Raw genomic sequence first — 13,247 nt, forward strand, 5'->3', positions numbered from 1 at the left:
GTTATATAGAGCCAGGAACCTATTCCTGGGAACCCCTACCGACTATATCACCGTCCATGCTAGTTTGAGTCATGTCGAGTCACATAAGTGACCTTGGTTAACTGAGTTCACCGAACGCGCTTATCTAATCGAACTATCATTCTGAGTGCCCTGACTACTACTGTACTAGTCGAAGGCAGCACTGCCAATCCCATTGGAAAGCCAGGTCCTCAGCCTAACGGATGCCTGCTTAGTCTCATCGGAGATTCTCAGCCTCACGCTGTTTCATACAGCAGCCCGGCTGAGAAATTCTGCATCCTCAGAAGCCAATATATTTCTTAATAGCGTTGAGATCACCCAGGCAAACCGAAAGAAGCCTTGTCGACCGATGGGTTCTAGCTCAAGAAGCAGTTCCGAGCACAGCAGGCGGAGACCGTCACCATGGCGGAGGATCGATCGTGATACGATTGACGCGAACAGCGACACCTATGTATATACTGACAATGATCCCGAGATTGAAGGGATAAACAAACCCAAAACTCTCCATGAGGCGGCTTACGAGGATAACTATGAAGCGGCGAAGGTGCTACTTCGCAAAGGAGCGGCGATCGACCTTCCAGACTTGAATGGAGATACCGCGCTTCACATTGCTGTCATGAAGCACTCGAATGACTTTGTACGATTCTTGATCGATAAAGGCGCAGATGTTAACCGCCTTGGCAGCGAGGGTCTAACGCCTCTGCTTCTGGCCTGCAGCCAACCCAATTACGACATCGCAAAACGCCTTCTTGAAGCGGGGGCCGATGTCGACGCCGCGGACGACAAGGGGAGAACAGCACTGCATCATGCCTGCATTCAGGAACGCGAAGGTATGGTCGAGTTGCTCTTCCAATATGGAGCTCGGGCGGATCCCCGGGATAATTCCGGGCGTACGCCGTTACATCTTGCACTGGCTCGCCATCAATCCGAGATGCTGAATACGCTGCTTCATCACGGGGCAAATGTCAATGCAGTGGACCCCGAGGGGAGGGCGCCGCTGCATTATGCTGCCAAAGCGGGGTGGGCTAGACCAATGCGTGCGCTGCTTCGGCCTGAGGTGGATGTCGACGCAAAAGATGCTGATGGAAATACGGCACTCCATCTCGCCTGTCTCGGTGGTTTCAAGCAGGTGATGTGGCTTTTGCTTGAACATGGAGCTAGCGTACACATCAAGGACTCCGATGGGCTGACGGCTCTACAGCTAGCCTCTAGCACTGGACAGTCGACGAGTATAGTGCGCCTATTACAGCACTATGAGGCGAAGGTTGATACCGAGGACTTTTCCAAAGCGCGATCGCGTTCAGTCTCTCCTCCGCGCAGACTGCGTGCCATGAGATCTACAAGTATCATCTTAGAGCCGAAGAAGGTCGAAGTAGAGAGCGTGTCTAGCCACGAGATGCCGCGACTGAGAAACAAAGAAACAGGAAGCGAGCTGAGTCACGATAAATTGGAACCGACTGACGACATGGCGGCAGGTTCTGAAATAGACTCTGCGCAGAAAATGCTGGGGCAGAATCACTGGGATGGCGTACGTCGGGACAATGGCGACGGCTATATCTTGGCCAAGTATGACGGTCATGACATCTACTGCGACGCCAAAATGGAGTCAATCCATTCATCATCCCACGAGGGCCAGGAGATGCATGCGATCCAGCTCAAACTCAACTTCATGAAGCCCCATTCCTTGAAACATCGCATCCGGTATGCAGAAGTCGACGTGGCCCTCTGTGCAACCGACCTGAAAGCGTTGCCCAATATCCGCACAATCATGCCGCAGGCTGACCGGGTCGAAGTGTCGGAGCAGGAGATCACCACAGGACAGAAGTTCACAGTTGGGGCGAACGGAAACGGCGGACCGTCCAGCGTCAACATCAGCATGGAAGGCTCCAAAGGAAGAAAGTCCACCTTCAAAGGCGTCCGGATAATCCACGGGGCAGTCAAGGACCGGATGCACGCCTCCTGGCGACTGTATGAGGAGCCAGGGAGCAAGAGCGGGCTACCAGAGATAGTCCGCCTCCTTCTGGTGGTCCAATGCGAGGCTGAGTTCGAGCTGCGTGCGTCGCTGTCCGCGAGGGCCAGCCATTTCTTCTCGTTCGGCATCCCACGCACGGTGACAGCCAAGCAGGGGCCCCCGTACCTGGTCCCCCCACTGGCGGAGATCATGTCGCTCGAGCAAGCGATGAAGCTGAAACTGATACTGGGCGTTGCGGACCGGGCGGCTGTCATGGTCGAGGACGCGAAGAGGCTGGAGCAGAGAGTCACTCAGTCGATCAAGGGGCATACAAAGAGGGCTCTGATTATGGAAGCAGGGGCGAGCGAAAGCAACATTCGCGACTGGGCGGACATCGCGGATGCGTCCAGCTACGGGGATTTCGCCCTCCTGTGCGAGAAACTGCTCCGGACGCGGGAGATCGAGAGCCCGGAGGTCAGGCCACGGCCGAGGCGCTGGAGCCCTGCCCCTGTACCGATAGTGGAAAGATCGCACTCGCACTGGAGGCGTGAGAGTCTCGACTTCGATGGAGACGACCGAGGATACGCGCGACGAATGCGAGCGAGGCTTGGGGTCGATGAGGCCGAAGAGGCGATTGCGCCTACACACCGCTCGAGAAATGTCCATGGCTTCTCGGCGGTTGGTCCAGGATATAAGGTATCACGGCTGGCCTAGGGGGTTGTGCATCGAGTGGAGTGACTGTCATTGCTTCAATTAGCATGCGCTGCAGCTGTATGATGATGGGGGTGGATATCTTAGCATGAAAATTACCTGGTAACTTCGATGATAAGGATTTCGATAGGAGGTAGTCAATCTGGAGGCAGTGACTAGTATGAAAGCTGTAACCTAATAATATATATGATGCACAGGAAGGACCTCAAAATTGCCAAATATTCGAAGATTTATGTCTCATAACATTTAGTGCATGTGCGATCTAGCCCCATCTGCGGAATCACATCGCATTGTTGGCATATAGCTTATAAGTAGCTATATATATCTTGTAGTGGACAGGAGTGAACGTCCAATTCGACCAGACCTCAGATTCGAGTATACATGCAGAGCTTCGAGTCTCGTAGCTACTAGTATTAACAATGACTTTTCAGGTAGTATACTTGCAATGAAAGGGCTTTCCAGGCTTCTCGCTCTCATTGAGTATTGATACCAGCATCTCACGGCCAGTCAACTTCTACAAGCTGAAACCAAACTGATACTCAGGTAGAAGGAGATCGATCCGGCCAATATATATGACTAACTCTTCGTCACCCATGATGGGTTATAAGTCAAATGACATCATGTGCCGACAGTTCTTTGACAGGCATGACATCTACCTCGACCTCAGGCACGGAGGGCTCTCGAGGTGATGCTTCACGGAGCCTGACCTTCTGACAGATACACAACACCCAGGCCCCTCCCCTCAAGTCTTCTCGGATGGAGCGGCACAGAGAATGAGTCAGTCATTCGCTCACCATGATAGACAGCAGGACTGCAGCCGGAAGACAAACCCGTGCCGTCTTTCTCTCACTACCGTGTTTCGAGAGCCCGGCCCACGGTATAGGCTATCAAGTCACAAGCGCGACGGCTCGCAAATGAGCTCATATGGATAAGTATACTGCGGAAGAAGTCGAATATCTGAACCACTCGGGGCGACGAGTATATGACATACACTGTCATCCGTGTGATGTGTCTCCCTCAATCAGATGGTTTGAAGAACCGGTTCTTTGACACAATGACAAAGACAATGACTTGGCCCCCGAGTCATCGGAGAAGGGATCCCCTCATAGAATGAATGGGCAGCGAGCTATATCTTGGACAGGCTATATATAACTCACGGCAAGTGAATCATATGCCTCACGAGATGTTGGGAACGCTAGCGATAGCTTCGAGTTTCGTCTCTCTGGGCGGTGATAGAACTTGGAGGTAGAGAGCCATTCACACAAGCCCCGGCCGATGTTCGCTTGCGAGAGTGTTGATGTCCCCCGCCCCTCCTCCCCCCACCCCCCACGGCATGCGTGCCCATGGCATGGATCTACAATCTATGAGGCGTGTTACAGCCAGTGACGGTCCACGGTTGGTGGAATTGCTGGGCTACATACGTAGGGGTGGTAGGAATGGGGTGGAAGAAATCGCCGCTCTTTTTGATTGAGGTTTTTTCATTTTCTCAAGCCCCCTCTTTCAGTCACTTGCATTTGGGCGGGGGGGAGGGTGTAGTGTATTCAGAGTGGGCATTGTAGATAAGGCAAGTTTGAAGTTGGGGGGTAAGGGTGGGAGATTTGCACGCATGCAAGGTGAATTTGGGGTTGTGCTGTGCTTGGGGGGGGGGTTGTTGTTGTTGTTCGAGACTCCTCTTCAGGAGTGAAAGTCATGTTAGCCTTGCCTCGTAAATGAAATTAACCTAAAGGGACAAAAGGATTAAGACTACTTACCGAGCTACACTGCATACGAACATCCCCGTGCTACCTATTTACCGAGTGCCATGAACCTACATCCGATAAAGCAGCAGCCATGACGACGGCAGAGGAACTACAGCCCGACCACCAAAGATTCTCCTCCTCCCGTCCCCTGGAATTTGCTTGGAGTTCTTTGGTTCCTCGGCCGTCAAAACGGCAGGGCGGATGAAACCTAAATCGAGTGTTACTTGTTTGGATGCAAGGGGGGGTTGCGATTTCATGCGTGCCTCTTGGTTCAATGGAGTATGGTGGGGAAAAGTCAACGAGATAAGCTGTATGTATGTGTGTATGCACTGTTGGCAGCTACATGAGTCGCACCAACTGGAGGAAAGCGTGGGGATAGATAGGGATAACGTGGGGGTGTATTGTTATTATTGTTATTGTTGTTTGGTTGTTATTGTTGCTGCTGCTGTGGTTCCCTGACAGGAACGTCGAAAAGTGCCTAACAATCGAGTCGCGCGGCTAGTAGGTATGCATTATGGAAGGGGGAGGGTGATTAGATTAAATAGCTGCATGAGACGGTGGTCTGCTCCTCACTGCTGCTGATGTTGTCCGTAGGTTGAGTGATCAAGGCCAGCGAGCATGCTTACAACCTTTGCGACGTGATGAAAGGTGGTTGGTGGTTCCATGGTTATGGGGACGCCTTTGACCATTGCATCCTAATTCCACATGTAAATGAGGGGGGAGGGGAAATCAACCCTTTCACAATCGATGGGTATTGAGAGTGCTTCTTGATCAGAACAATTGCCCCTCATTCAATTAATAAAATATGCCAGGAATCATTTGATTAATGATCAGTGCTTGGTGGGAGTATGATGGTGGTAATCACAGGATGGAACAATGGTCGAAAGGAACGAACGACTCGGCCCGGAATATCAAGGCATCATGAATCCATTGTCGAAGGGTCCAAAGGTGGCCCGAGAATAATAAACTCTGATTTAACAAGAAAAATCCAAGCTAGTTTAGTGGATCCGATCGATCGGGCTGGAGCGCAACTTTACCTTTACGTGGACTGCCAATCTTCCTTAGAATCAACCAACCCCTCTCATCATCATCAGACTCATGAACAATGTTTCGAAAAAATTCATCAAGGCACATGGTATATACGGCCCCCCCCCCGGCTCAAAACACATATAGATATACAGATAAAAGTGCCTCGCTGAATGACTCTCGAGTATCGGCCTGGCTAGCCTGTCCAGCCCAAGACAAGGAACCAGAAATTCACAATCGGAAGTGTTGGCTAGGAACTGAGGTCCGACATTGCCGAATGACACCCTCTCCGACGTTCTTCGTAAGACCCTAAACTCCCTCAGCCCACGGGATCTCTCTCTCGCAGTCAATCGTGCTTCTGCGCCATCTTGCCACCAGAAATGATACGGGAGGGGAACGGGGGGAACGGGGAAAGGGGAAGGGGAAGGGGAGAAATCCATTACGCAACAGTAGCCGAAATGTCAACCACGTCAGGACACACAATGATGGCAACGACGGGTGGTTCTGGCGGAGGGGTGAGTTCTGACTGTGGCGGTCAGCCTATTATGCTGCTGTCCTTGGTTAGACCTTTTCCCCTTCAACTTGGTTTGTGCAACCCTCATTAACCCAATCCAGGGGGTGTTGCAGTACTAGGTGTCCTTCAGGAACGATGTAAGTCAAAAGGACAGGCAAAATTGATGGGGTGGAAGGAAGTCCGGGGTCTTTTTGGAGGTGGGGAAGATAATGGTTGACGGCAGTTAGAGTGTGAAGCATGAATACTGAGAGTATGTGTGAATGATAGTAGTTACAGTATGTATGTATGACCTAAGTAGTACTCATAGCGATACGCCCAGACTCGGGGATTGAGGGGCCGGTCGCCTCAGATGGAAGCCTAAAAAAGAAGCGGCGGGAGCGAATTTGGGCGGCCCCAGAATCAGCGCCAGTTTAGAACCCTTTGGAACTTGGACTGGAACTGGAAACTAAAGCTGGAACGAACCGTATCGGACGGAACAATTGTGGATGTGGATGGATGGACAAGCGCCCAGAGGGAACGGGAAGGCGGAGGAGGGCTGAAGAGGATCCGGTACCTGCTCGCCCAGTGCGCCACCCATACTTTGCTCAAGTACTCAACTCCTCAAAACTCCTCAAGTACACTGCGAGGATCGACAAGATCGTCTGTCTGGTATTGTCATTCTCCTGTACGGAGTAACTATCCTGTAATTCTTACCAGCAGCGGCCACCCACCAACTGGACCCAAAGAATTCTGGTCGCAAGACACGCAGCATCTTTGTCTAGCTTAACTTAAGTTGCTGTTGCTTGTCTGGCTTGTTCAGCCCAGCTAATCTGCTAGCAACCCACAACTTGGCTACCAATACGTACATACGTACTGTACTGCTGGTGTTGCTGGTTGCTTGCTTATCTACGTATCATTCCCTATCCATCCAACTCATCCTCCTCCCTCCTCCTCTATCCATCCATCAATCAATCAATTCCTCCTCCCTCATCCTGGCCGCCGCTGCAGACTGAGTAAGGCCCTTTCCTTTTGCTTTCTCTCCTCCCTTTTCGTTTCCAGTTATCGATTCTTCCTTCTCTCTCATTTTCTCCCTCCCTCTTCCTCCCTTAACCATTTGTCATTTTTCTTCTTTTCTTGACGGGGTCGCCTTTGGTGCCTCTTTTGTGCTACCGACTTTCACTTGTCGCGGGTCAACCCAGTTCGTTTTTTTCAGGTTCGATTTTTTTTTATTATTAAAATAACCTTTTCTTTTCCCTACTCTGAAATCATTCCGACCTTCAACTCTCAACCAACTCTCTCTCCTTCACTCACTACGTGAATTCTCTCATCTCTCTCTTCTCGGTCACTATTTTCCGCCCATACTATTTTTATTTTATTATCTTTTTCTTCTCTTTTTCTCAAAAATCTTCCATATAAATTCCGACCGGTTTCCCCAGTTCCACCCTCTCAGCGAAAGTCTAAAACGGAGGTGCGATAAAATACTGATCTGCTTTGGGACCAGTTCGGGTGTCATGCTTGCTTTCGCCTTGTGTCACAACTGAATTACATTAATGCCGTGCTTCGTCTCTCGTCCACATTCCCATCGTTCGACACTCCACTAAATCACGCCGTCTTGCGCAACAAGCACATTCTCCTTCCATACCAACTGCAATCTCCTCCAACCCTTCGCCCCTCCCCACACCCCTTGCCGCTGCGACTCATCCGAGCTCCTAACGTTTGTCTGATTAAAACTGGACCCGTGTCGGCTATCCCTCTCTTCTCTGGAGAGAGCGCATGAGGACGATCTGCGAAGTTCGAGGTTTCTGGAGCATGCACGGAGCATAGTCACATCGCAATATCTTTGGGCGATTTTTGATCTACTGCTGCGTGCGGAGCATCGCGCTGGCAAACAGAAGAAGCTCCGGTCGCCTTGCGTTTCTTCTTCGTCGGGCCTACCTCCTTCCTCTGTTAAGCATTTTTCGCCTGCCACGCTCTTCCTCCCTTCCGTACCCCATCCCTTCGAGACCCCTGTGTAATTCTTGCATTGCTTGACCGTGTCTATTCTGGACAGAAACATATTCCTATTCTTCCGCGGAACCTGTCTACTCTTTTCTATCCCCATCCCTTCTCTTCCTCGTCCCGCCTCTGCCTGCCTCTCTTGTGAGTTGATCCTCAGTTCTCACGCAGTCCCATGAGCGCGGAGCGATCATATGGCTAATCCTCGTGCAGTCCGCTATCTGTTACAGAGCTCCTGCCCTAGTACATCCTGCTCGGCCGGTTATACCTATATCTATTCGATTCGATTCAATCTCGACCGTGGCATTGACCGTACACCTCGGAGGCTTCCCATAAGCAGAAGCAGCAACCCAAGCGTCTACGGGCGAAGATTCATTCAGACAGTCGGTTATACTGGATAGCGGAAGTCTTATGGTGGATTGCCCACTATGGCCTCCAACAACGCGAACACAGGTCACAACGTAGGTGGAAACTAGATATGTGGCAAGTGGGACAGTGTGGCTAACTACAATCCCAGGGACGGTCGAACAGAGGGTCCAATATGAATTCGGCAAATGTGGTCAGTGACAGGTCACGAACCTCTCACGCAAGCATGGGGAAAGGCTTCGGAAGTAGCAACGGAAGCTGGAGCAATAATAACATCTGGGGACGAACATTCGATGGTAAGCGATACACGAATCCGCCTAAGAAGCCGTGCTGTACTGATTGTATGTGCTCAGACCAACACAATGCAGAGAATGCGTTTGAAGGCAAGGCTGGTTCAAGCTCCTTGTTGTCGACATCGACATCCGAGTCCGACGGTTGGAACACCAGGCCCAACCTTCCATGGGGTACGATCAATACACCTGGCAGCGCACTGTCGAGGGGTCCGAATAGCGGTATGACGACTTCACCTGTTCAGACCCGGACCAATGATCGCAGCGCCGCCGCTCTATCGGAAGCAGCCGAAGCATCTTCATATTTTGCCCTGTCAAAGTCAACAGTTAGCGGTTCTTCCGGTAGCACGACTCACCAACCTTACTTGAATGGGAGAACTGAAGGCATATCTCCTTCCAGTGACGGGATTTCGCTTGGGAATTTTGGAGGGTTTCGCAATAATGATGGTAGACGGCACGTCAACACAGCTACATTTACCAGTAGCCCTGTGGGCTCGAGCTTCCCAATGAAGCCTGGATTTCCCAACATTGAGAGCAATAGAGCGGAGGAAGTGCCTTCGTCAATGGCCATGCCAGGTGTTCCTCAAGCTCTGCCCGATTTCATGCCCCAGCACGTCAGTCGCAATTCTTATGCACATGTCTCGCACAACTCTGCGTCCTTTGCGCCGGCGAGACCGCCACACTCCTCCTACCCATCATTTCACTCCGAGTCTCAGGGATATGAAGGCAGATCGGGATCAGTGGACATCGGTGCTGGATTAGGCAAGCTACAGCTCAACGAGAGTACCATCGCTGCGCAGACTGCCGGCCGCCCGGGCTTTGTCACTCATCAATCATACGACAATGCTGTCCAGCGACTTAACTATCAGAGCACCAGCGATGATATTAACTATCAGCTTGCCACCAACTACGGGAATGAGAACGTGACTGCAGACTTGCCACTTGCTTATCAAACCGTCAGGTCCCGTGTCGCCGAGGGTCATCCTTTGTCACCCGTTGAGTATAATCGGATGGAGAGCCCATTTTACGGACACGATAATGGCGCCCATTACCGAAACTCATCTGCAAGCCAGCTGCCCGAGAATCCGGCTGTGGTGTTGAGCCGAATGCGCGCTGATCATGAGCTTGCTCAGCAATCCGCAAACCCTCTTCAGCGTGCCAACTTCAGTCCCGGTTACGATATCAATGTGAACGGGTATCCAGCAGTTCAGCGAGTGAATGGCATGTCTGGGTTATACCACCCTGCCGCCCACCTTGGCGCAGCCGCTCTCCTCCAAAGGGGACAACGTGAGGACCCCTCTTCGCAGGTTGTCCGGAGCCCTGTCCTGGAGGATTTCAGGGCCAACAGCAAGGGGAACAAACGCTATGACCTGAAGGTGTGTATCCCTTGACCTTGCACGATGACATCCTTGCTGACCAGTTCTAGGATATATACGGTCATATAGTTGAATTCAGCGGTGATCAGCACGGGTCACGATTTATCCAGCAGAAACTCGAGACTGCCAACAGTGACGAGAAGGAGCAGGTTTTTCGGGAAATTCAGTCGAACAGCTTGCAGCTGATGACGGATGTTTTTGGAAATTACGTGGTGCAAAAGCTTTTTGAGCACGGCAACCAGACTCAGAAGAAAATCCTCGCCAATCAAATGAAGGGGCATATTCTTTCTCTTTCTACCCAGATGTATGGGTGCCGTGTGGTGCAAAAGGTAAGCTTGAGGTGTCATGGCGTTCATCTGGTTAATTGTTGCTAATACATCCTTCCATAGGCCCTCGAACACATCTTGACTGATCAACAAGCTTCCATGGTCAAAGAGCTTGAGTCGAGTGTTCTCAAGTGTGTACGAGACCAGAATGGTAACCATGTGATCCAAAAGGCCATTGAGCGAGTTCCGTCCGAATATGTGCAGTTCATCATCAATGCCTTCAAGGGTCAGGTGGAGAAATTGTCGGCTCACCCATACGGATGCCGTGTCATTCAGCGCATGCTGGAGCACTGTGAGCAAGCCGATCGCGAATCCATCCTGGCCGAATTGCACCCTTGCACCGCCAAACTCATTTCCGACCAATTTGGTAACTACGTGATTCAACATGTCATCGAGAATGGCGAAGAGAAGGATCGGTCGCGCATGATTAATGTTGTCATCGGCCAGTTGCTCACTTACTCCAAACACAAGTTTGCCAGTAACGTCGTGGAGAAGAGCATTGAGTTTGGGGAGCAATCTCAACGTCGACAGATCATCGACACTTTGACCAGTGTCAATGAGCGGGGTGATTCTCCCCTCATCGGCTTGATGCGTGACCAATACGGCAACTATGTCATCCGTAAGTTGGCACTCTTCAGCATAGTCAACTGCAGCTGCTAACTCTCCCCAGAGAAAATTCTTGGTCAACTACAAGACTCGCCCGAGGAAAAATATGCCCTTGTGATGCGCATCCAGCCGATGCTTGATCAGCTGAAGAAGTACAGTTACGGCAAGCAGATTGTTGCCATTGAGAAATTGATCGTTGGGATCCACCCTGGTCCCGAAGCGCCCCTCCCTCACACAGCCACCTCTACCACCCCGCCGAACTCGCATAAATCCTCTCCCCAGCCGTCGAAGCGTGCAGTCAACGGAGTCGAAAACGGCCGGGTTCCCGTTGTTGGAGCCGCGCCTCCAACACCCCCTCCGACTGATAGCCAAAGCGGCGCAGATAGCTCTTCCGAGTTCAAGAATATCCCCAAGGCGACCGTGACCTCGCTGGCTGAATCCGAATCAGCCGAGGCAGACTCGAGCGCCTCGGTCGAAGTCTCTGGGGCGACATAGATTGCAACGGCTCTATATCTAACATTGCTTTCTCTGAAATATAGCTTTATTTTTCCGATGTTCTGAGTTCTTCAACGACATTATTGATCGGGGCGTATACATACCGGGGCTTGAAGGAGGAACTGCTCCTCATCTTTCCGCCCACATTTCATGGCTTGACGGCGCAATATCCAGGGACACGGCGGAGACTTGAGGTCACTTGCTTTATTTCACTACTACTACTACTACTACTACTATTCCCCCGCCCCTTTTGCTTCTTGAAACTTTATTTTTCTACTTCTTTAATTGCTTGTGGATGTACTTTCTTCTGTTACCTTTGAAGTTCTTTGTGACGAAAATGAGGACATGCCTCCATAGCTATTGATATTTTCTGTTTCTCCGTGTCCTAACAACACGAAGGGTCGGCGTCAGTTATTGGTGAATCATGGGTTACGGGGCATCGCGCTTGAATTCCTTCGGAGGGTTAACAAAATGTGTGGGACCTTGGACATAATGGGAGACCTGGAAATAGGGAGAACATACGGGATGCCTAGAGCATGTAGAGGCTAAGCACTCTAGCTAGTATACAGACCACGAATTGAAATGTCTGGTTTTCGCGAGATGAGTTTGAATTGGCGTGTTGGTCGATTGGCCGTATTTACATCGTAGTATGTACATACAGTACGTAGTATCGCGCAATGAATGTCGGCAGTAACTGGATTGATGGTGTAGCTCCGTTATCATCACGTGACCGATAACTGCGCGGCCCCATTTCGACAGAGAAACCTGGACAATTAAGCTCCTTCGCCACGGAAGATACGACAATACCTGGCTTGCTTGACCTTGTTCCACCTAACCGACCAGATCGTCCATGCTGATGAATATCTGACTACTTACTTCGCGATCCACCTTCCTCCCAATCTTGAGCATCACACATACCTCCTCATATAACCGAATCGCACCCGACCGCCTACGATCTCACATCCTCTCAACGATCAACGAACAATCAAACCACCATTGCAATTCACCTTACCTCGCCCATCCCAACATCCCCCATCCCAAACCATCTAGAAGGACCAACATCATTGAAACACACAAATACACACACACACACACACACACACACACACACAAGCGAGCACAGACAGGGAAACACAGTTTCAAGGTTTCCAAGAATGTCCTCCAACGTCGGCCTCTCCACCCCCCGCGGCAGCGGCACCTCGGGCTACGTCCAGCGCAACGCCGCCTTCATCAAGCCCCGCACCACGGGCTACGGCCAACCGTACCCGCCCGTCTCGGGCGCCAACTCGGGCGCTGATTCGCGTGGCGCCGGCTTCAAGCAGCGCGTGCCGGATCGACAGATCCTCGAGCATGATCGGCGCCGCGCGGTCGAGGTCAAGGTTATGGAGTTAAGGGAGGAGTTGGAGGAGGAGAATGAGCGGTTGGAGGGTGCTGCAGCTGCAGCTGAGGAGGCGGGGAAGGGGGCTGCGGCAAAGAAGCAGAAGGGTGAGGCTGAGGACGAGGAGGAGGAGGAGGGCGAGGCTGCTGAGGGGAAAGGGAAACGGGTGCTCTCGGAGGAGGAGATTGAGGAGCAGTGTCAGCAGTTACGGGAGAGGTTGTTGAGGGAGTTGGAGGAGGAGGAGCGGCGGGTTGCGGCGCGGAAGGAGAGGGATGGGGGCAGGGGTGCGTCCGGGTATGCGGGTGGTAATGGTGGTGGGGGCAGGCGGTGGGGCAGGGAGAGGGACATGCCTCCTCCTTCCAAGAAACAGTTCAAGTCGTATCAGGTGCATGAGTTGGCTGAGGCTAAGATTGAGGAGAGTGAGCGGTTGAGGAGGGCGTTGGGGATCCGCGAGGATAGGGAGACTGGGGAGATTTC

At 51.7% G+C, this 13,247-nt stretch overlaps 3 protein-coding genes across 3 annotated transcripts; all 3 read left to right on the forward strand.

Moving 5' to 3' along the window:
* The first annotated feature begins 210 nt into the window (after window positions 1-210).
* Window positions 211-2,905, forward strand: ASPACDRAFT_124170 (ankyrin repeat domain-containing protein). Its single transcript, XM_020196720.1, has one exon. The coding sequence runs from the start codon at window positions 368-370 to the stop codon at window positions 2,681-2,683; it is 2,316 nt and encodes a 771-aa protein (XP_020053628.1). The 5' UTR covers window positions 211-367; the 3' UTR covers window positions 2,684-2,905.
* A 5,542-nt stretch (window positions 2,906-8,447) lies between these two features.
* Window positions 8,448-11,392, forward strand: ASPACDRAFT_32772 (mRNA-binding protein PUF3; the record flags this gene model as incomplete). The annotated part of the gene is made up of 4 exons (XM_020199904.1): window positions 8,448-9,965; window positions 10,016-10,294; window positions 10,355-10,910; window positions 10,962-11,392. Coding segments are annotated over 4 exons (2,784 nt in total), but the record flags the coding sequence as incomplete, so codon positions are not given.
* A 1,124-nt stretch (window positions 11,393-12,516) lies between these two features.
* Window positions 12,517-13,231, forward strand: cwc21 (U2-type spliceosomal complex subunit CWC21; the record flags this gene model as incomplete). Its single annotated transcript, XM_020205720.1, has 1 exon — window positions 12,517-13,231. A coding segment is annotated over exon 1 (683 nt), but the record flags the coding sequence as incomplete, so codon positions are not given.
* Between the last annotated feature and the right edge of the window lie 16 nt (window positions 13,232-13,247).

The sequence above is a fragment of the Aspergillus aculeatus genome, assembly GCF_001890905.1.
Source record: "Aspergillus aculeatus ATCC 16872 unplaced genomic scaffold ASPACscaffold_14, whole genome shotgun sequence".
In the NCBI taxonomy this organism is placed as follows: Eukaryota; Fungi; Ascomycota; class Eurotiomycetes; order Eurotiales; family Aspergillaceae; genus Aspergillus; species Aspergillus aculeatus.

Excerpts from the sequence above, each read along its gene's own strand:
- ASPACDRAFT_124170 (XM_020196720.1), top strand. The coding sequence starts at position 368 with ATGGGTTCTAGCTCAAGAAGCAGTTCCGAGCACAGCAGGCGGAGACCG.